Raw genomic sequence first — 24,532 nt, forward strand, 5'->3', positions numbered from 1 at the left:
TAGTAGATAAAGAACAACCCCCTAGACACCACAAAATATCAAGCTAGGCAATATCCCCATCCTAGATCACCCCCACTGGACCATTGTAAAGCAATAACTGACACACATAGAAGTTAGGCAAATGCTCCTGCTACCATCAAAACAAGCAAAAGAACATATCTTGTAATAGCAAAACAAAGTACACTAAATGGTGAGATGGCAATGTTTCTTCACACAAAAACATGAATATATTTAGTCAAACAATGAAAAATCCAGGGTGGGGTGTTATTTAGTGTTAGCGAAAGGGCTGTATGTTAAAATCTACCACATATGTTTATAAGAACAGGAAGGATTATGTATGAAACAACCAAACTATAACGATAATACAGGGTGTACATAAAGTACGGGAACACTTTCAATTATTTATTGGATAAGAACCAAACATTGTACAGATATCATAAATATGTCATTTTGAAGAGAAACCCTGAAAGTTTTTTTTCCACGTATACCACCACAGCATAGTTTGGTAATTTGCCAATAGTCAGCGCTAGTCGCAAACATGGCCGGGATACAGAAGGGGACAGCTGTTTCATGAAATGGCCTCCCCAACCACCAGATCTCACTCTGTGTGACTTTTTTCTGTGAGGACACATTAAAGATCTGGTTCATGTACTGCCTCTACCAAGTGATGTAGCAGAGCCCCAGGAGAGAATACGGGAAGCGACTGCCACAGTCAACGATGCCATTCTGGGACAGGTATGGCAAGAATTCGATTACCGTATTGACATCTGCCAGGTCACTCATGGTTCACAAAACAAAGTTTGTAAAAAAAAAACTTTCAGAGTTTCTCTTCAAAATGCAATATGTATGACATCTGTACAATGTTTAGTTCTTGTGCAATAAATAATTGAAAGTGTTCCCGGACTTTATGTAGACCCTGTACATTTACATCTACATGGATACTCTGCAAATCACATTTAAGTGACTGGCAGAGGGTTCTAACCACCTTCACAATTCTCTATTATTACAATCTCGTACAGTGCACGGAAAGAACGAACACCTATATCTTTTCGTACGAACTCTGATTTCCCTTATTTTATCGTGGTGATCTTTCTCCATATGTAGGTCGGTGTCAACAAAATATTTTCGAATTCGGAGGAGAAAGTTGGAGATTGGAATTTTGTGAGAAGATTCCATTGCAATGAAAAACGATTTTCTTTTAATAATGTCCAGCCCAAATCATGTATCATTTCAGTAACACTCTCTCCTGTATTTCACGATAATACAAAATGTGCTGCCTTTCTTTGAACTTTTTCAATGTACTCTGTCAGTCCTATCTGGTAAGGAACCCACACTGTGCAGCAGTATTCTAAAAGAGGATGGACAAGCTTAGGGTAGCCAGTCTCCTTAGTAGTTCTGTTACATTTTCTAAGTGTCCTGCCAATAAAACACAGTCTTTGGTTTGCCTACATTTTCTATGTGTTCCTTCCAATTTAAGTTGTTCATAATTATAATATCTAGGTATTTAGTTGAATTTATGGCTTTTAAATTAGACTGATTTATCGTGTAACCAAAGTTAAACGAATTCCTTTCAGCATTCATGCGCATGACCTCACACTTTTCATCATTTAGGGTCAACTGCCAATTTTCGCACCATTCAGATGTTTTTTTCTAAATCATTTTGCAATTTGTATTGATCTTCTGATGACTTTATTAGTCGATAAACGACAGCATCATCTGTAAACAACCTAAGACAGCTGCTCAGATTGTCTCCCAAATTGTTTATATAGATAAGGAACAGCAAAGGGCCTGTAACACTGCCTTGAGGAATGCCAGAAATCATTTCTATTTTACTCGATGACTTTCCGTCAATTACTACAAACTGTGACCTCTCCGACAGGAAATCACAAATCCAGTCACATAACTGAGATGATATTCCATAAGCACACAATTTCACTGCAAACCGCTTATGTGGTACAGTGTCAAAAGCCATCCGGAAATACGGAATCTATCTGAAATCCCTTGTCAATAGCCTCCAACATTTCATGTGAACGACGTTTTCTAAACTCATGTTGACTGTGTGTCAATAGACTTTTCTTCAAGGTAATTCATAATGTTTGAACACAATATATGTTCCAGAATCCTGATGCATATCAATGTTAACAATATGCTCCTGTAATTTAGTGGATTACTCCTGCTACCTTTCTTGAATATTGGTGTGACCTGTGCAACTTTCCAGTCTTTGGGTACGTATCTTTCATCAAGCACACAGTTGTATATGATTGTTAAGTCTGGAGCTAATGCAACAGCATACTCCGAAAGGAACCTAATTGGTAAACAGCCTGGAATGAAGACTTCCTTTTATTACGTGATTCAAGTTACTTCACTACTCCAAGGATATTCTTCTACGTTACTCATGTTGGCAGCTGTTCTCAATTCGAATTCTGGAATATTTACTTCGTCTTCTTTTGTGAAGGCATTTTGGAAAGCTGTGTTTAGTAACTCTGCTTTGGCAGCACTGTCTTCGATAGTATTTCCATTGCTATTGTGCAGAGAAGGCATTGATCGTTTTTGCCACTGACATACGACCGGAATCTCTTTGGATTTTCTGTCAAGTTTCGAGACAAAGTTTCATTGTGGAAACTGTTGTAAGCATCTTGCATTGAAGTCTGCACTAAATCAATAATATATTAATATTGTTTAGAGTAGTAAGTTAAAGTTGAGAACTATTCACGATCCTAGAAAACAAAACTGTAAAAAAAAAATAAAAGCCATATTTAAAACAAAGCAAAACTCATTTGTTATAAGACTTTCGTTAGTCGCACAAGGTGGTACTTAAGGGGGCAAACTACATTAGGAGGTTAAAAAAAAAATCTGATTTTTTAAAATTATATGTAACTTTAGTTTCACTATCCAAGAATACATTGTCAAAATTTCAAAGCAAAATTCGTGTTTGTTTAAATTTTATGAGCACAGAACCAAGTGCACATTGGGTACAAGCTATAACTACATACTATTGTATGATTTACATGGATGAAAATCCTCAACACGAGTACTGCCCAGTGGTAGAAGACGCTGGTGCGAGTGGCAGAAATGAACAGCATCCTACTCCATTGCACCCCGACATACAGAAGGAAATTTTTCCAATATATGAAGATTTATCAAGGGATGAATTACTGGAGAGATGTTTAGGTGACCACACACAAAATTCGAATGAAAATTTTAATTCCACTATTTGGCAATTAGCTCCTAAACACTTGCACTATGGACTAAAAGTCGTTGAATTGGCATCATATTTAGCAGCGGGCTTATTCAATGAAGGAAATTCATCCCTTCTGATGGTCATTAATGAGGTAGGAATTGTAGTAGACACACAAAGCTTTGATTATGCCAAACAAATGACTAACCAGCGTGTAAGCCAGCAGAATCAATGTAGTTCATTGGAATCAAAGGAAGGTCAGAAAGCTTGGAAAGCACTGTTGCAAGTGCAAAACAAAGCCTACGAGGAAAAAGAAGGTTTACTATATGGTGCTGGAATCGCAGATTAATCAATAAGCATTTTACATTATTGTTAACTTTGTTGAATTTCTAGTTTCCGATAATTTATTTTTGAAACGCAATTATCTCCAAATGACTTTTTTCACATTTGTGTGCAATCTAATTCAAAAACTATATAACTGATCATTACAAAAATTGATAGTGCGATTCTTTATAAAATTATGAATTATATGAACCAACTTCTGGGATGATATAATGATTTTAAGGGTATTTTTCTATGCATAATTAGAGAAAAAATCGTGAAAATCAAAGTAAATTGTTCCAAAGCTTGCAAAATGTTTAATTTTCAATTATTTTCACCTGCATTGAGGTTCACATTCTTAGAAAGTAAGTTATTATTGTAAAATCAAAACCTTTTTGGTTTTAGATGAAAATTGGAATGGCTACATGGCACACAATTTGAGAACTATGCTCACAACCTTCAGTGGACGTCACAGTGTAACTTTGTTATTTTTGGCTGAAATTATTCCAAAAAATTCACAGAAACTGTTAGAAATATGAATGAAATTATGTCAAAATTTGATTAAATTCTAATTAATTCTTCCCAGGAAAAAAAAATCACAAAAATCAGTGTCAAACAGCCTCATAATGTTGTTTCCCCCCTTAACCTATAAAAGATGTACGACTGCAACTGTGGAAAAATAGGCCACAAAACAAAGAAGACAACATTAATATGTATGTTTCAAATATTTAGTAAATTATTGTGTCACGGTTACACAATGTGGCTTGTAGGGCTCCAAATGGTTTATGGGATACTAGTGGTTCCTTTATATCCGCCAAAGGCAGCAGGTACTGCTTTTCAAGTGGCACTTTGTTGGCCTAGTGGCAGGTATTGAACTATTTTGAAAGTACATCAGGTTATTTGAATACTTGATACTGTGTGTGTCAGCAACCAAGGACTTTGTGCCTCTTGTCGATTGTTGCCTTTCAACATCTCATCTCAAGGGAGAGAAAATAATTTTTCTTGTTCCTCCCATACACATGGTGCAGAAGGAAGCTGAGTCTTGAGGTCGGCAATTTTCAAATAGAAAATTCAGTTGTGAACCTTCTGTGTAACAGAAGCTGTTCAGCCTTTCTTAACAAATTTATTAGTATTACTCATCACAGACAAGTGTAATAGGCTTGCAACAACACTATTCAGATTATTAATCTTTCCAGGCATTTAAATGACTTTGGTTTCCTAATATTCACATTATTAATCTTTTTAGGCATTTAAATGACTTTGGTTTCCTAATAAAGATGTACACACAGCACAAATATATTGTTTTGCAATTGTAACTCTCTTTATGAGAAGAACTAATAAAGTGAGCTATTCTGAATACTGGTAAAAGGATTCTCTTCTTTGAAATGACATTATTTGTCAAACAATGTCCCATGATGATTACTTATTGTTGCTTTGGGTGCTACATTTTTACAATAACAATATTCCAGTTAAAGATTAAAACTTATACAAAATAAGGTCACTTGTTTGGTGTCCAAGAAGGATGTTCTGTATGGTTCTCATGCCATTCCAAAAAGTCTGTACTGACCGAAGTTCCTTGTTGTTCAAATAACACTTGGTGTTCAAACAATACAAGCTATCTGAAAGAAGTGTTTATGCAAGATAGCCTGCACTGGTTTATACAAGATAGCCTACACTGGTGCAAACTGTGACACAGATACCAGTAATGACTATTTGGGAAAGACAGGAAATACTGTGACAAATTTTGGAAGCATATTTGTGAAGAGGACAGTCATATGCAAGCCCTAATCCCTCCAGTCCTTGCAGGAAAGAGTAACAAAAGCATTTGGTACAGTTCACATGATCAGGAAAGCCAAGTCAAAACTTGAAGGCAACCTAGAAATGGAGTTTAGCTCAACAAACACTATGGTGAATATTGAATGGAATGACAAAAGAAATATAAATTTTGGACATGTGCGATACAGCCAAAATTATTTCAACTGGGGAATTGGACTAGCATATTTAATTCAATGGAATGTGCTCCCAAATTACAAAATGATACAAGAAAACTCTGTTATCCATACCTTGATACATGTGTCCTAAATTTTCAAGTCCTTTACAAGATACACAAGAGAAATATTATCAAGAAAGAATGGCATTAGCAGGTCTCAAATCAGATGAGAAAAATCGCATGTGACTTTCAGAAATGCATTTTCCAAGTGCTGCTGAATTTTCACTAAAACAAAATCACGCAGTAAAAAAACATGCCAGATGCAACAAGAATAAAAAAATCAATAAGAATTTCCTTAGTTCTGTAAACAAAGTGACGTTGGACAGTATAACGATACTTTTTTTGAAATATGTCACTAAAGAATTGAAATGTGCTTTTTTAAAAGTTATCCAGTTCTTGGTCAGAATAACTACATAAGAAGCAGGGAAAGTAACTACCTAGTGCAGAAGATGATGCAGTCTGTAGCACGAGAATGCACTCAGAACTGTAGGCAATAACACGCGGAGTGCCAGGTTACACGCAACAGTGAAATTATCAAGCATCATAGTGAACAACAAATAACAACACCAAATATACAGAGTTTAAAAATGAATAATATTTTGTGTGTGCAATAGAGCGATAAATGAAAGTGATTTTTACTTAGTAAGTTCATAGTGCCACCAAGGCAACAGCCACAATAAGTTCAAATAATGCATCAAAATGCATGTGCCACAAAATGCCACACATTTAGAAATGAAAGAAATGAAATTAAAGGTGTACTACTATGCCTACACAGTTGATTATTTGCACACTAGAGGGTGTAAAACCTGTAACTGACATTGTGATGCAACTCAGTTCTGAGAATACCATACAATAACAGTTTCACAACAACACTGTTGGATCACAGAGTGTTAAAGAAAGTGTCCAAGAGTATACCCATAGGAGCAATGACATAACAATGTTGTAAATAGAAGATTCCATTCATAAACGATAATTTTATAACTGATACTATAGTCCTAGAGCTTAACTATCCAAAGAACATCAGACTGTCACACTACTCCAATATGTGAGGGTAAGTCAAAAAAATCTGTACAACATTTTTCTTGTTTATTATGATGTCAGAACAACAGGGAAACATTCCACGTGGGAAAAATATATCTAAAAACAAAGATGATGTGACTTACCAAACGAAAGTACTGGCAGGTCGTTGAACCCAATAATTACGTTTGTTATTGTCACTGTTGCATTTTGAAATCTTTCCTGTCATCTTATTTTCTCTTTCTGTTTTTGCAAGTAGTTTCACTTTGTATTCACCTTCTCCTCTTTACCGAATCTACCATACAATTTTATCCCGCCTCTCCTTCCCTCTTTCCTGATGAAGCAGCCGTTTGTTGCGAAAGCTTGAATTTTGTGTGTATGTTTGTGTGTCTATCGACCTGCCAGCACTTTCGTTTGGTAAGTCACATCATCTTTGTTTTATATATAATAGAGGGAAACATTCCAAGTGAGAAAAATATATCTAAAAACAAAGATGATGAGACTTACCAAACAAAAGTGCTGACAGGTCGATAGACACACAAACACAAACATACACACAAAATTCTAGCTTTCGTAACCAACGGTTGCTTCATCAGGAAAGAGGGAAGGACAGGGAAAGACGAAAGGATGTGGGTTTTAAGGGAGAGGGTAAGGAGTCATTCCAATCCCAGGAGTGGAAAGACTTACCTTAGGGGGAAAAAAGGACAGGTATACACTCGCACACACACACACACACACACACACACACACACACACACACACACACACACACATATCCATCCGCACATACACAGACACAAGCAGACATTTGTAAAGGCAAAGAGTTTGGCCAGAGATGTCAGTCGAGGCGGAAGTACAGAGGCAAAGATGTTGTTGAAAGACAGGTGAGGTATGAGCGGCGGCAACTTGAAATTAGCGGAGGTTGAGGCCTGGAGGATAATGAGAAGAGAGGATATACTGAAGGGCAAGTTCCCATCTCCAGAGTTCTGACAGGTTGGTGCTAGTGGAAAGTATCCAGATAACCCGGACGGTGTAACACTGTGCCAAGATGTGCTGGCTGTGCACCAAGGCATGTTTAGCCACAGGGTGATCCTCATTACCAACAAACACTGTCTGCCTGTGTCCATTCATGTGAATGGACAGTTTGTTGCTAGTCATTCCCACATAGAAAGCTTCACAGTGTAGGCAGGTCAGTTGGTAAATCACGTGGTTGCTTTCACACGTGGCTCTGCCTTTGATCGTGTACACCTTCCGGGTTACAGGACTGGAGTAGGTGGTGGTGGGAGGGTGCATGGGACAGGTTTTACACCGGGGGCGGTTACAAGGGTAGGAGCCAGAGAGTAGGGAAGGTGGTTTGGGGATTTCATAGGGATGAACTAAGAGGTTACGAAGGTTAGGTGGACGGCAGAAAGACACTCTTGGTGGAGTGGGGAGGATTTCATGAAGGATGGATCTCATTTCAGGGCAGGATTTGAGGAAGTCGTATCCCTGCTCTGAATGTGGCTTTTCAATGCACTTGGTCCATTGTTTCCAACACGCTCAGAAAAAAAGATGTTCTGCTGAGTACCAAACGACACATGCGCTGCTTCCTTCACTGTTCCCTCAGAGGTGAATCAATGGGCTCTTCAACCACCTTTAAGTGAACCGAACGAATGCAAAACATCTGATAACTGACCTCAGTTACCAAGCACATCACACTAACTGCTCCAGAACTGCCCCCTGTGTATTCCAAAAAACAGTTAGCATCACTTTCCTGCAGATGGTTGATTCTTTAATTTCTTTTCAGCTGCAGATTTAAGTGTTTCCATTCCATTTTTTGGCATTTGCTCTCTGGTTCAAAGAGTTGAACCCATTTTTCATCTCCAGCAATGATTGATTCATAAAACATTTCAACTTCTTTAACATGGCTGTTCAAGTAGCTGCCAACAGGTTCTCACAAGACTGTGCTTGTTCTCTTTATTCAGTTGTTCATTTGACCCATCTTGCACAGACATTATGACAGTTGAGCCTTTTATGAATGATGTATGCACAACCATGACTAATATGTATTTGGTCTACAGCTTCATCAGCAGACACTTGTTGGTTATTCAAAATTAGGCTCCACACTTGCTCAATGTTGGCCATCCTGCTCTTTCCTTGTTCTTCACACTTGTTCAGTCACTTATCAATAGTTCAATCCACTGGGAAACACTACAACATGGTAAAATATTGTTCTTTTATTGTGTTGAGAGTCTTATATCAATTCCAGTTCCTGGTACACTTTCAGACCGAAAAACTGATCAGATAATGCTGTTCTTCATCGATGCAAAAGGAGAATAGCACAGCAATGTTTACTTCACAATAGCACAAAATGAACTGGAGTGACAATGTTGGAAACTGCCACAAGGAAACAGAATGGTGCCATCTAGCAGCTGGTGAGAGCACTAAGTCATGCTGCCAATTTGAAGACGATTAGAACGAAATTGCAGATATTTACTGACTTAACCTCATACTATTACGAAGACAATTTTTTTCTGTATATTACATTATCAAATTAGTAATGCTTTTCAGTATAAATACACATACGTACCTGCTGTGGTTTGTGATCAAAAGACAGTGGTATAGCATTGCCGCGGCTGTCACACATCACTCCCCTTGAATCTCCAACATTTGCTACTACCAACTGATTGCCTTCCAACAAAGCAATCAGAGCGGTAGTACCTGTACACAAAATTTCACTTCAGTAAGGAAAGAAAAGGAACAGGTATGGTCCAACATACATTTTATTTTACCAAAATGACTTCTTACCAATTTGAACGCAGACAAAAGCACAAGCAATAAAATGTTTTACACAAATACATAATCATTTTAGAGATATACATAGAACTTCAATAAACTCTTCTCAGTTTACAAGTTGCGTCACTTCGAACACAAGCTCAAGCTTTTGACAGCTGTCTCCCCCATCACCATCAGGGATTGAATCACTCATAGTCAGGGATGGTATGATGTTATGATTTTATAGATGAAAAAGCAGCATCTTTAAATTTCCCGAGAGCCAAAGTGATGCACATGCGGAAGGCAAGTTTGGCAGCTGTCCCTTCGGCCCTCTCCGATAGGTTCCAGACACTGCTTTTGTATCTGTGTAACCAGAACAGCTTGCCAGCCCCAACAGCCAATGATTTTAACTCCTGATGATAATGGTGGAGACAGTTATTGAAAGCTTGTGCGTTTCATTCGACGTGACACAGCTTGTAAACTGAGAAGATTTTATTGAAACATGCCACCATGAAAGACTCAGAGGATACATACATAGAACAGTTTTGTCTAATCATTAGTTCATCCTCTTGCATGGAGAGCACTGCATCACGTAGCACTGTACTACACTGCTTAGTACACAGAGTGCACTTCACCCAGGACAACAATACCTGAATACTAATCATTTAATTCTATTAATGCATTTTACTATTGACAGCAGCAGTTTCAGTGATGAAGATTGGTTACTTTAATTTCATTTGTACACAGCACAGTAAGAATGATACAGGCTGTTCTAAATAATTTTTTGTTATTGGATTATGACCAGGTAATTGAATTTGGCATTGAATACTCATCAGTGGCACTTGGTGGTTCCTAAATATGCTTTCTTCAAATACATACTGGTAAGTGGAAACTATGATTTAAGTGTTGACATGAACTGTTTCCTTGTTCACAACAGATTGACATGCAAGACAGAAGTCTAAATCTTAAGATGACTGGCACAAAAAAAGCAATATGGCTCCGCCTCAAATGTTATATATGCTCTTTGATCTTCGGGCATATATTTTTTTTTTAAAGAATTAGGATCTGTGCCAATTCCAAGTATATCAATGGATACCTCAGCACAGTATGGCAAGGAAATATCTCTGTTAAATACTAACATGAGACTCAGTGACAACGAGTCCATGACAAGAGAAATTATTTTTGAAGTACCTTAAGTATACTTTTCTCTATTACCTTCAGGAGTAGACAGAGGTGGGATCACATGGAGCAAGACAAGAGGAGGAGAAGAGTGACTGACAAACCTGTGCTACAAAGCGGTGCTTCAAAAATAAGGGAGACAAAGCCTAAATACCCATAAAGTACAAGATTTAAAAGGAATAAACAAAAGTTAGGAAAAGAAATCACTCACATGCATGTGACTCATACACAGATCTCAGAAACACTCAACAATACAGAAATGTTACTAAATTCCAGGTAAATCCTTCTGCATTCCACAAAATATTTCTTGCTCACACACTTTGGTTAATTTTTTTTACTGCACTGCGTCACCTCAGGGTTTATTACTGACTCATGGTGCCACATTTCACGACAACAAAGAAATAAAAGCAGAAAGGAGTAACTGACTCTGCGGAGCTGTAATAGGAGAATATGTCAAATACAACTTTCTTAGGCATCAGTGTTCTGGCTGGTATAATGCAACCTGCTACAAATTCCTCTCTCACACCAATCTCTTCATTTTAGAGTGGCACTTGCACTATACATACTCAATTATTTGTTGGATGTAATCCAATCCATTTTGGCCTCTACAGTTTTTACTCTCTGCAGCTCCCTCTAGTAGCATGGACGTTATTCCCTCATGTCTTTAACATATGTCCTGTCATCCAGTCCCTTCTTGTTGTCAGCATTTTCCTAATGTTCTGTGGAGAACCTCCTCATTCCTTACCTTATCGCTCCACTTAATTTTAAACATCCATTTACAGCACCACATCTCAATCACTGCCACACGGCAGTGCTCCAAATGTAGTACAGTCTCAGAAATTTATTCATCAAATTAAAATCTATTCTTGATACTAGTACACTCCTTTTGGCCAATAATGCCCTGTTTGCCTGTGCTAGTCTGCTTTTTATGTTCTATTTGCTTCACCCAGCTTGTATTATATCAAAATATGGCAAGATTTGTTCAATGAACATACTGGAGGCCAGCACTTTCTTTATCTTCTAATCATTAAATCATCTACATTTATTGAAATTTCAGACATTTCCTGTACAATTTAAGTGGTAATCAACTATTAAACAACTTCTACAATAATAAGCAACAGCTTATTTAAAGACATTCAAGGTCAACTGATTACTTTAAATCATCTTGAGCTGTATCTGCTCATTTTCTGAGCTGTTACTTGCTTACTGGCACAGTCCGTTTTCCTATTACACCACTGGGTGGCGTTTCAGTCTTCTTGTAGTTGGCTCTCTGTTTACAAGGAGTCGGAGGCAGGTTGTTGATGGGTGGGGGCGGGGCAATGAGACAGAGAAGTCTGTTATGAACAGTGAGCATGCAATCATGGGGCCTGATCAGCAGTTGCTTGTCCAAGTGAGTGGCTATTTGTACAGGGCCATGTTCGAGTAGATTGTTGAGCTCTATGCTGTTGTGCCCGACTGGATTTGGGAGTGACCATCTGTTGATGTGGGGCGTCTTGATGATGCTGATTTTCTCTGGTAGCCCTACCTTATTTTTGGGTAAGGCACTTCCATTTATGGATTTTGGCACATGTGCTCCGGTGTTGAACTTGCTCCCATTAGGCTAGTTTGCCCACTTTTCTTCGTCACTCTGTACCATTTGTTTAGTGATCCTTGTGAGTATTGCTTGGGTGTGAAATCTTGTTGTAATATGTTCTAGGGCATCACATATACTACTGACCACTGACATTGTATATTGACCCTGACCCTTAAGGTGGCAATGCCCGACTTATGTATGAATTGTAACATTGGGCATGGTCATGGTGAGCAAAAGTCAGTGGCCCGATGAATGTTGGCTTGTTTTCTGTACTCATGTTGGAAGGTCTTGTTGAGAGCCAGCACTTTTCTTAAAAGAAGGAATTTATTGTTTATTGTTGTATATTTTATTACTACTGTGATCTCGTGCTTAGGTATTAGTGCTCAAGCATTTCTTGCTACTTCTTAAGTTCACAGGTCTTGTGAACAGTTGGCTACTAAATCAAATTGTTATGTTTGGTCATTACTGTTAAATGATTAACTGGTTAATCACCTTTGTTCTAGTTGTGCAGTCACTGTAACACTTAGATTTTGGTTAGTATCCGGGATAGGGTTTGCATTTGGTATTTTTGTGTTCGGTCTTGAGAATTTTCATACTTTTTATGCTCAGTCCTGGATGAATTATATGCCTGTTTGTTTGCCCCCTGCTTCCCAAGCTGTTTGTAGTGTTGCAACCGTTGGCCCCAGCTTGTTATCCACTACCCGCCGATTCATCAGGTGTGGCTAGTCCACGTCAGCTGTGTGCTTTTGTGCAGTGTGTGTTCTGCCTGCTATTTTGCAGTTGGTACTTGCTACGTCACCTTTCTATAAGTTAAGTACTTAATCTTTATGGCATTTGGACTTAAGTTTAAATCAAATTGTCTGCTGCCCTAAGCCATCCCAGCCAAGCCTTGGCTCCACCAGCCTTGATTTAAAGATCTTTCAATCCTTTAATTGTAAATTGCTGAATCTGTAAATTTTCAAATCTTTGTTACCTTTCTGTTCCAAAATTGCTCATGACCAAAGGGCACTCCAGATCTTTTTATTGTAGCCCTGAACCTGTAAATTTTAAAATATTGTTGCCTTTCCTGTTTGCAAAACTGCTTATGGCAAAGAGATTCTCCAGATTCATAAAATGCTGAAATTTTGTATCTTAAAAATTTTGTAACTGTTCCTGTTTGAAAAAGCGGTAATGTCCAAATGACTTCAAATTGTCAAACGCTGAACTTGTAAAATTTTGAATATTGTTACCTTCCTGTTTGAAAGGTTCCTAATGTCAAAGAGCTCCTCCACTTCTGTTTCTAAATTGCTAGCGTCTTCAAGTTATTTTTAATTGTAATCCTCAACTTGTAATTTTTTTCTAAATAAGGACCACCTTCCTTGTTTCAAGTTCACTACCTACTGACTGGTTCTGAAATTGTTATGGTAATGCTCCTTCCATAATCTGCCTGGTCGAAATTTTATGAGTGCACAAAGGGCTCTTGAGTTGTATTTTTATGAATGTTGGACTTGTTATTATAAAGAGGCATTACTTGTTCTATTAAAAAAAACTGCAACTCCTAAAAGAGGTATTTAAACCACCTTGTGTAACTTTTGATAACTTGCCTTAAACTTCCTATTCTGTTAAGTTTTCAGTATATCTTGTCAAATAAAGGTCACCCACTACTGTAAAGCAACAAATGGCATTCCATAAACTCAACCTGCACCTTCCTCCCACCGATTAAGTTATTGTCGTTTCCTGGGGCATCTGCCAAGATCTCCCATCTCTTCACAAATTAATCACGTCAAACACACAGACCTGTACAGCAGACATATGTTCAATAACTCACAAAGAAGTAAAATATTTCAAATTAAATTTTTTAAGCAGAATTATGTGGAAACTTAGCTACAGATCAACAAGAAAAACAATGACCATCTACATCTACATCACTGCTTTGCAATTCACACTTAAGTGTCTGGTAGAGTGTTCTTCAAACCACCTTCAAACTAGTTTTCTACCGTACCACGCATCTTAACAGCATGTGGGAAAAATGAACACTTAAATCTTTCTGCACAAGCTCTGATTTCTCTTATTTTATTATGATAATCATTTCTCTCTATGTAGGGTGGTGACAGTTAAACATTTTCACATTCATTCACATTCACAGAAGAAATCTGGTAACTGAAATTTCATGAAAAGATCTCTCTACAACGAAGAATGCCTTTTATTTATTTTTAAAAAATCCCACTCCAACTCGCTCATCATATCCGTGACACTCTCTCCCCTATTTCACAATAGCACAAAACGAACTAGTGTCCTCTGGACTTTTTTGATGTTCTCCATCAATCCTATCTGATAAGGACCTCATACCACAAAGCAGTACTCTAGCAGAGGAGGGACAGGTGTAGTGTAGGCAGTCTCTTTAGAAAACCTGTTGCATCTTCTAAGTATTCTGCCTATAAATGGAGTATTGGGTTTGCCTTCGCCACAACATTATCTATGAGACTGATCCAATATAAGCTGTACATAATATTTAGTCGTATGGTTTAGCATGTAACTGAAATTTAACAGCTCTCTTTTCGTACTCATGTGGATGACTCCACACTTTTCCTTATTAGGGAGCAATGCACTCAGCAGTTTGGTCCCATAAGAACTTACCACAAATTTCCAAAGAAATTTTCCTTATTCAGAGAGAGACAACTGTGACTTTTTGTACATAGAGGTATCACGTCCAAGTCATTTTGCAACTGATTTTGATGTTCTGACAACTTTACAAGAGGCTAAATGACAGTATCATCTGAATCGGTAACACTCCCTTGGGAACGCTCGATAACACTTCTGTTCTAATCAGTGATTTTTCATCAATTACTATGTACTGTGACCTTTCTGACAGGAAATCATGAATCCAGTCACACAACTGAAGCAATACTCCATGGGCACCAAATTTGGTTAGGTGTATCCTGTGAGGAACAACGTCAAAAACGTTCTAGAAATCTAAAAATATGGAATCAATTTTAGATCCCCTGTTGATAGCACCCATTACTTCATCCAAATAAAGAGCTAGTTATGATTCGCACGAAATATATTTTCTGAAACCATGCTGACTATGTATCAATACACCATTACCTTCAAGGTATTTCATAGTGTTCGAACACAGTGTATGTTCCAAAATCCTAATGAAAATTGATGTCACTTACATGGGTCCAAATTCACAAGATTACTCCTATCTCCTTTCTTGAATACTGGTGTGACCTGTACAGCTTTCCAGTCTTTTGCTGTGGATCTTTTGTCGAGTGAGTGGTCGTATATGATTGCTAAGTCTGGGGCTGTTGTGTCAGTATACTCAGAAAGAAAGCTAACTGGTATGCAATCTGGACCAGAAGACTTACTCTTATTAAGTGCTTTAAGCTGATTCGCTACACCAAAGATATCAATTTCTAAGATAGTCATGTAAGCTCTTGTTCTTGATTCTAATTCTGGAATATTCACTTTATATTCTTTGGTGAAGGAATTTCAGAAAAAAATGTGTGTGTGTGTGTGTGTGTGTGTGTGTGTGTGTGTGTGTGTGTGTGTGTGTGTGTGGAGGGGGGGGGCATGGGTGGTTAAAGTTATCAGTGCCCTTATGAACTTAGTAAAAACAGATGTGGTTAAAGCACTGGAAATGTGAGAAAAGATTTAAGAGCCTATCTGAGATAAAATCGCATTCACTCTCACCCATGATCACATGCACAATCATACTAGCTCACAGAAAGGAAGATGGCGTTTAAAGTGTTCAGAAGTTCTAAAATCATCAAGTAAAACCAAGGACGACAATAGGAAACTAAAATACACGTATATTCACAGAAAACTTACAAAGAACATGGATGAACCAGCCATCCTGATAACACATTTAAAACATTGCCCTAAAATTTTTGGGGGACAAGTTGAACAATTCACAAAATTTTACATCATAGCACATTCTTTTGACTGTCAGCTAAAATAGAGGGCAATCTAAATGATTAATGGAAAATCTCATACAAAGATGTGAAACAAATACTAACAAACTATGCCTCCATCTTTGCTACCCTCCCTGGTTAGCTTTCCCCTGTTGCTTCATAACCTGGGTTGTGAGTAATTGAATCCACTTTCCCTTCTTCCCCCTTTTTCCCCTCTATCCTCCCTGACGAAGAAACAAAGTTCCAAAAGCTAGGAACATAAATTTTCTGCTCTGTTTTGTGTATCTATTGGCTATACTGAGCTGAGGTAAGTACTGGACAGCCCCTTTGTTAAAACAGACGGCAAGTTTGTCAGCAAATGAGCTGCCACCCTTTAGTCTCAAAATAAAACGCAGTGTAGTAAAATGTGGTACACTGTGATATGTACATCACAAGCATCTCACACTGGAGGGTCATCTTGCTGGACGAAGAAGCCTTGCATCATAGGGCAGTGGCCTATGAAAAGATGAGTAAGGAGGGCCTCATTCCACCTGTGTGGCTGGAAGGAGGTATGCCATGGTCGCATTGTAGACATTACAAGACTCCGCTTATTGTCTGTCACTTCCAGTCAATCTTCTTCGCATCAATGCATGACTCTGTGCTTCAACAGTTAGGTGAGAGTGTGCAGGAGGTTAGTACACTGAACTAACTGAGGATTATGACTTGTCTCCTTGGCTGCTACATCTGCCCTTTCATTTCCTGCAGTACCCATGCGCCATGGCACCCAGCAGAAGACACTTCCTTTCCCAGGTTTTGTAGTTCAAGGAAGTTGTCCTGGATATTCTTGACTACTTTATCTGCTTCGTACACATGTTGTAGAAAGTGAGGAGCACTCAGAGAATCAGGACAGACAAGGAATTTAGAAACTGAAACATTTCTCCTCAGCTCCAGAGCCTGCAAGATTGCATATCATTGCATGTCAAAGATAATAAGGTCTTGAGGCAGTGGAATCTTGAAGACACAATCAGGAGAAAACAACAGAGCAACTAACAGATCCATCCATAAATACTACTACTGGGTAGTGATGCTCAGATAAAATGTCACAAAACTATCTATTAAAAACATATGCAGGTGTGCAATCTGTCCTGCACTGCACTATATCTAAAATCACTCTAGGCCTCTCCAGTAACCAGGGTGGCAGGTGGTTAAAAATGTAGGTTTTGGACTGTATTTGCTCCACATCAACTGACTCCAGCACGTGCTGCATGCAGAGCCCAAATGACCTTGTAGCTCCTGTATGACTGGAGAAAAGGTGTTCTTGAGATGGACGAGCAACAGTATGGTGTGTACGTGAATTCAGAGCAGCGAGGAACTTACATGCCTGATGCACCACGAGGAGCTGCCACCAGACAGTGAAAGGCGACTCCCCAGCTTAAGTACAGAGACTGGATAAAGGGCTGGTCCTGTAAGCACCTGTGACTAGTCTAATCCTCTCATGGCGAATAGCTCCAGTAATCTTCAGATAAGAGGGCCTCACATACCTAAATACCATGCCCCAGTCCAGCCATGATCACACGAAAGTCCCATAAAACTGGAGCAGATGCATCCTGTCCACTCCCCAAGACCTGTGGCTACAACACTTCAAGATGTTCAGTGACTTCTGTCTTCTGGCTTTCAGTTCTTTCAGGTATGATAATCACAACAATTTGGAGTCAAAAATAAGGCCTAGAAACCTCACTGAGTCTATAAACTGAGAATGGTGTCCCTCATATGCAAATCAGGTAAATTAACAATATGACAAAAATGATTACAATGAAAACATACAAGTTTTTCTTCAGAAAACTGAAAACCCATCTTAGAAGCTCCGTCCTCTAACCTCTGCACTGTAAGTTGCAACTGATGAAGTGCAGTGACAACACTGGAGGTGGAACAAAAAACTGCACAATCGTTCACAAATAGAGAGAACTGAACAGGGCTCTTCACCATAGATGTGGTACTGTTTATGGCTATGGCAAGGAGAGTGACACTTAGCACACTGCCCTGTGGAACACCATTCTCCTGCTCAAAACAATCCGACACCATGTCAACAACTCAGGACTAAAAAAAGAAAGGACCATAAGAAGACGGAAATATGGCCATAAAATCCCCATTGGTGGAGCTGCTCTAGAATTGTGTGTCTCCAAGTACTGTCATACGCTTTCCTGATGCCAAAGATCATACTGATGGTTATGTAGCCTGATACATAGCTGCCTCTAGCGGGGTCAGGTTGTTGGCAGTGGCCTGAAACCTCCTGAACACACACTGAGAGCTATGAAGGAGTTGCCTGGTCTCTAACATCCAGATGAGATGATGGTTAACCATTCACTGTAGGGTCTTTCCTACACAGCTCATTAAGGTGATGTTCCAGTAACTACTGCGATAAATTCAGTCCTCTCTTGGCTTGTGGAAAGGTATCAAAATGGCCTCTCTCCACTAGCTGGGAATGTGAGCTTTCTGCCAACAAATTAAAACATTCAAGGAGTATTTTCTTTGAAAATGCCTGCAATTGTTGAAGTGTGCTGGATTTGGTTGTGACCGGTTGCAGTATCGCGAGCCTGAGGCAGTGCCGTACGCAATTCCACGTGAATAAAGGGCAGTTGTAAGACTCAGAATTGTTGGATCTGAAGTCCAACTGGATCCTCTCTACAGTCGCATGGTAGCAATGGAATGCCAGTTCTTGGTTGGTATTTGCTGTAGTCGTTCAAAATGCTCTGCTGTTATCTGAGTGATGTATCTGGGCATCATTTGGAGACAACCTTCTTTCAGCACTGCTGCTACTGGTAAGAGGGGCGTTTGAAAAGTCCGTGAAAAATCCGAGAGATAGCACCACTGGTGCGAATCAAGGAAATAATGCACACCAAGTTTCAGCCATATTGGTCTATTTCTTTGTGTTTGGCATTTGTGTGACTCAAGGAAGTCGAGTGATTGTCAAAAAATGGATGAAAACGAATTTCGTGTGGTGATTAAACATTACTTTGTGAAAGGCAAAACGACTCAGGAGATTAAACACAAGCTGACTCTGCACCTTTGATTAGAACAGTTTATAAGTGGTTTCAAAATTTTCGGAGTGGCCATATGGGCACAAGTGATGCTGAACGTTCTGAACTCCCTGTGGGAGGTTACGACTCGAGAAATCATTGATAAATCCATGATATGGTGATGGATGACAGAAGAGTTAAGGTGCATGAGATTGCTAATGCTGTGGGCATCTCAAATGAATGGGTACTTTACATTTTGCATTACTGGAAAGCTATCTGCAAGATGGGTTCCACGATTGCTCACGCTTGATCAAAAACAGAATCGTGTGAAGTGTTGCAAGGATGGTTTACAGCTGTTCAGGACCTTAAGCATCGTTTCATCACTATGGATGAAACATGGATACATTACTATACTCTTGAAACCAAAGAACAATCCAAACAATGGGTTAGCAAGAGAGAATCTACACCAAAAAAGGCGAAGACCATTTCTTTGGCCGGAGAGGTTATGGCGATTGTCTCTTGGGATTCGCAAGAGATAATCCCCATTGATTATCTGGAAAAGGGTAAAACTATTACAGGTGCATATTATTCATTGTTATTGGACTGTTCGAAAACCGAGCTACAAGAAAAACACAGGCGTTTGGACTGCAAAAAGTCCTTTTCCATCACGACAGTGCACCAGCACACCCCTCAGCAGTTGTTGTCACGAAATTAATGGAAATAGGATTCCTACTCATATCACATCCCCCCTATTCTCCAGACTTGGTTCCCTCAGACTACTATTTGTTTCCACATTTGAAGAAAATGCTGGCAGGACAAAGATTTTATTCAAACGAGGAGGTGATTGCAGCAACTAATAGCTATTTTGCAGACTTGGACAATTCCTATTATTCGGAAGGGATCAATAAATTAGAACAGCTTTGGATGATGTGTATAAGTCTAAAAGGAGACTATGTCAAAGAATAAAAAAGGTTTACCCTAAACACGTAAGTAGTTTTTGTTTTTGCACGGACTTTTCAAATGCCCCTGATGACCTCCCATACTATTGTAGAAAAAGTGGAATGGTTGACAGAGTCCAGGAACACTTTCCATGACTTTTATTGCTTTCCTTAATAACACGTTGAGCTTGGCTCTTGTGACTCTAAAGGATGCAAGATGGTCTGCTGTTGGGCAGCATTTTAGACCTTCTGGTGATAAACAGACCCGAACTATTTGAAACAGTTAACGCAGAACAGGGAATCAGCGACCATAAAGCGGTTACTGCACCAATGATTTCAGCCGTAAATAGAAATAATAAAAAAGGTAGGAAGATTTTTCTGTTTAGCAAAAGTGACAAAAAGCAGATTACAGAGTACCTGATGGCTCAACACAAAAGTTTTGTCTCAAGTACAGATAGTGTTGAGGATCAGTGGACAAAGTTCAAAACCATTGTACAATATGCGTTAGATGAGTATGTGCCAAGCAAGATCGTAAGAGATGGAAAAGAGCCACCGTGGTACAACAACTGAGTTAGGAAACTGCTGCGGAAGCAAAGGGAACTTCACAGCACACATAAACATAGCCAAAGCCTTGCAGACAAACAAAAATTACGCGAAGCGAAATGTAGTGTGAGGAGGGCTATGCAAGAGACGTTCAATGAATTCGAAAGTAAAGTTCTATGTACTGACTTGGCAGAAAATCCTAAGAAATTTTGGTCTTATGTCAAAGCGGTAGGTGGATCAAAACAAAATGTCCAGACACTCTGTGACCAAAATGGTACTGAAACAGAAGATGACAGACTAAAGGCCGAAATACTAAATGCCTTTTTCCAAAGCTGTTTCACAGAGGAAGATTGCACTGTAGTTCCTTCTCTAGATTGTCGCACAGATGACAAAATGGTAGATAACGAAATAGACGACAGAGGTACAGAGAAACAATTAAAATCACTCAAAAGAGGAAAGGCCGCTGGACCTGATGGGATACCAGTTCGATTTTACACAGAGTACGCAAAGGAACTTGCCCCCCTTCTTGCAGCGGTGTACCGTAGGTCTCTAGAAGAGCATAGTGTTCCAAAGAATTGGAAAAGGGCACAGGTCATACCCGTTTTCAAGAAGGGACGTCGAACAGATGTTCAGAACTATAGACCTATATCTCTAACGTCGATCAGTTGTAGAATTTTGGAACACGTATTATGTTCGAGTATAATGACTTTTCTGGAGACTAGAAATCTACTCTGTAGGAATCAGCATGGGTTTCGAAAAAGATGGTCGTGTGAAACCCAGCTCGCGCTATTCGTCCACGAGACTCAAAGGGCCATAGACACGGGTTCACAGGTAGATGCCGTGTTTCTTGACTTCCGCAAGGCGTTCGATACAGTTCCCCACAGTCGTTTAATGAACAAAGTAAGAGCATATGGACTATCAGACCAATAGTGTGATTGGATGGAAGAGTTCCTATATAACAGAACGCAGCATGTCATTCTCAATGGAGAGAAGTCTTCCGAAGTAAGAGTGATTTTAGGTGAGCCGCAGGGGAGTGTCATAGGATCGTTGCTATTCACAATATACATAAATGACCTAGCGGATGACATCGGAAGTTCACAGAGGCTTTTTGCAGAGGTTGTAACAATGGAAAATTGTATTGAAATGCAGGAGGATCTGCAGCGAATTGACGCATGGTGCAGGGAATGGCAATTGAATCTCAATGTAGACAAGTGTAATGTGCTGCGAATACATACAGGGTTACTACAAATGACTGAAGCGATTTCACAGCTCTACAATAACTTTATTATTTGAGATATTTTCACAATGCTTTGCACACACATACAAAAACTCAAAAAGTTTTTTTAGGCATTCACAAATGTTCGATATGTGCTCCTTTAGTGATTCGGCAGACATCAAGCCGATAATCAAGTTCCTCCCACACTCGGCACAGCGTGTCCCCATCAATGAGTTCGAAAGCATCGTTGATGCGAGCTCGCAGTTCTGGCACGTTTCTTGGTAGAGGAGGTTTAAACACTGAATCTTTCACATAACCCCACAGAAAGAAATCGCATGGGGTTAAGTCGGGAGAGCATGGAGGCCATGACATGAATTGCTGATCATGATCTCCACCACGACCGATCCATCGGTTTTCCAATCTCCTGTTTAAGAAATGCCGAACATCATGATGGAAGTGCGGTGGAGCAGCATCCTGTTGAAAGATGAAGTCGGCGCTGTCGGTCTCCAGTTGTGGCATGAGCCAATTTTCCAGCATGTCCAGATACACGTGTCCTGTAACGTTTTTTTCACAGAAGAAAAAGGGGCCGTAAACTTTAAACCGTAAGATTGCACAAAACACGTTAACTATTGGTGAATTGCAAATTTGCTGCACGAATGCGTGAGGATTCTCTACCGCCCAGATTCGCACATTGTGTGTGTTCACTTCACCATTAAGAAAACATGTTGCTTCATCACTAAAAACAAGTTTCGCATTGAACACATCCTCTTCCATGAGCTGTTGCAACCGCGCCGAAAATTCAAAGTGTTTGACTTTGTCATCGGGTGTCAGGGCTTGTAGCAATTGTAAACGGTAAGGCTTCTGCTTTAGCCTTTTCCGTAAGATTTTCCAAACCGTCGGCTGTGGTACGTTTAGCTCCCTGCTTGCTTTATTCGTCAAGTTCCACGGGCTACGCATGAAACTTGCCCGCACGCGTTCAACCGTTTCTTCGCTCACTGCAGGCCGACCCGTTGATTTCCCCTTACAGAGGCATCCAGAAGCTTTAAACTGCGCATACCATCGCCGAATGGAGTTAGCAGTTGGTGGATCTTTGTTGAACTTCGTCCTGAAGTGTCGTTGCACTGTTATGACTGACTGATGTGAGTGCATTTCAAGCACGACATACGCTTTCTCGGCTCCTGTCGCCATTTTGTCTCACTGCACTCTCGAACGCTCTGGCGGCAGAAACCTGAAGTGCGGCTTCAGCCGAACAAAACTTTATGAGTTTTTCTACGTATTTGTAATGTGTCGTGACCATATGTCAATGAATGGAGCTACAGTGAATTTATGAAATCGCTGCAATCATTTGTAATAGCCCTGTAGAAAGATAGTTCCCTTATTTAGCTACAAAATAGCAGGTCAGCAACTGGAAGCAGTTAATTCCATAAATTATCTGGGAGTACGCATTAGGAGTGATTTAAAATGGAATGATCATATAAAGTTGATCGTCGGTAAAGCAGATGCCAGACTGAGATTCATTGGAAGAATCCTAAGGAAATGCAATCCGAAAACAAAGGAAGTAGGTTACAGTACACTTGTTCGCCCACTGCTTGAATACTGCTCAGCAGTGTGGGATCCGTACCAGATAGGGTTGATGGAAGAGATAGAGAAGATCCAACGGAGAGCAGCGCGCTTTGTTACAGGATCATTTAGTAATCGCGAAAGCGTTACGGAGATGATAGATAAACTCCAGTGGAAGACTCTGCAGAAGAGACGCTCAGTAACTCGGTAAGGGCTTTTGTTAAAGTTTAGAGAACATACCTTTACCGAAGAGTCAAGCAGTATATTGCTCCCTCCTACGTATATCTCGCGAAGAGACCATGAGGATAAAATCAGAGATTAGAGCCCACACAGAAGCATACAGACAATCCTTCTTTCCACAAACAATACGAGACTGGAATAGAAGGGAGAACCGATAGAGGTACTCAGGGTACCCTCCGCCACACACCGTCAGGTGGCTTGCGGAGTATGGATGTAGATGTAGATTTAAACCGTCATTGTGCCGCACACCTGACCCAGATTGCTGAGAAGCATTCATTGGTCCAACAAGATACAGATTGCCTCCTCAGATGATCTGAGGACTTTGCGATGGATAAATCTGCAGCATGACAGGTCACTCATATGATGTGGTCCACCCACTGGACACTGCCTTAGTGTTCGCAGCCAGCTGGCTGAACAGCATTTAGTTAGTTCCACTGACCACCCATTTTGGTGAGTTCCTGTGTAGTAATACTCCATATGGTTGGGGAATTGACAGTGGGAAGTGGTCACTGGAATGAAAGTCATCAGTTGCTTCACACTCAGCAGAATCTGCAAGTGCTGGAAAGCAGCAAGAGGGGTCAATAGGCGAGAATGATCTTGTAGCTGCTAAGAAATGAGTAGGATTGCACATTTTGAGAATGCACAGCTCCTAAAACAGCTCTCCAAAACCTCCCCCAGGGCGAGTTGAGTCTGAGCTCCTTAACACACTACAGACACTAAAAACTCATCAAGCAGGAGAAATAGGTTGAGAGTGGGGGGGGGGGGGAAGCAGTTTTTCTATAAGACCTGTGACAGCTTCGGAGTTTATTGCATCTCGTGAAGGTAAATACAGTGAGCAAACAGTGATCCTCTGACACATACGAATTTCAACTGCAACTGCTTGCAGGTCAGTAGCCAGGGGGAGGGCAGAAGAGAGGTGGGAATTACTGACAAACACAGCAACCCCTCCCTTGGCTCTTCCCTGAGCGAGATCATCCTTGTGATGGAGGGTATAGCCCCATAGTAACGAGTGCATCAGACACTTTAAAATTCATTTCCTGCAAACTCAAGTACAGGGGGTGTTCCTGTGCTACGAGTTTCAGTTCCTCCACATGTCTCCTGAACCGATTAATGTTACACTGTAGTATGAGAGCT

The 24,532-nt window shown here is 39.8% G+C and overlaps 1 protein-coding gene across 1 annotated transcript in view; it reads right to left on the reverse strand.

Moving 5' to 3' along the window:
- LOC124785520 (protein phosphatase 1L) overlaps positions 1-24,532 on the reverse strand; it is an 86,660-nt gene that overhangs the window by 20,695 nt on the left and 41,433 nt on the right. The window contains exon 3 of the mRNA XM_047254188.1: positions 9,076-9,206. Coding sequence (XP_047110144.1) covers positions 9,076-9,206 — 131 coding nt within the window. The remainder of the gene's footprint in view (positions 1-9,075; positions 9,207-24,532) is intronic.

The sequence above is a fragment of the Schistocerca piceifrons genome, chromosome 1, assembly GCF_021461385.2.
Source record: "Schistocerca piceifrons isolate TAMUIC-IGC-003096 chromosome 1, iqSchPice1.1, whole genome shotgun sequence".
NCBI lineage: Eukaryota > Metazoa > Arthropoda > Insecta > Orthoptera > Acrididae > Schistocerca > Schistocerca piceifrons.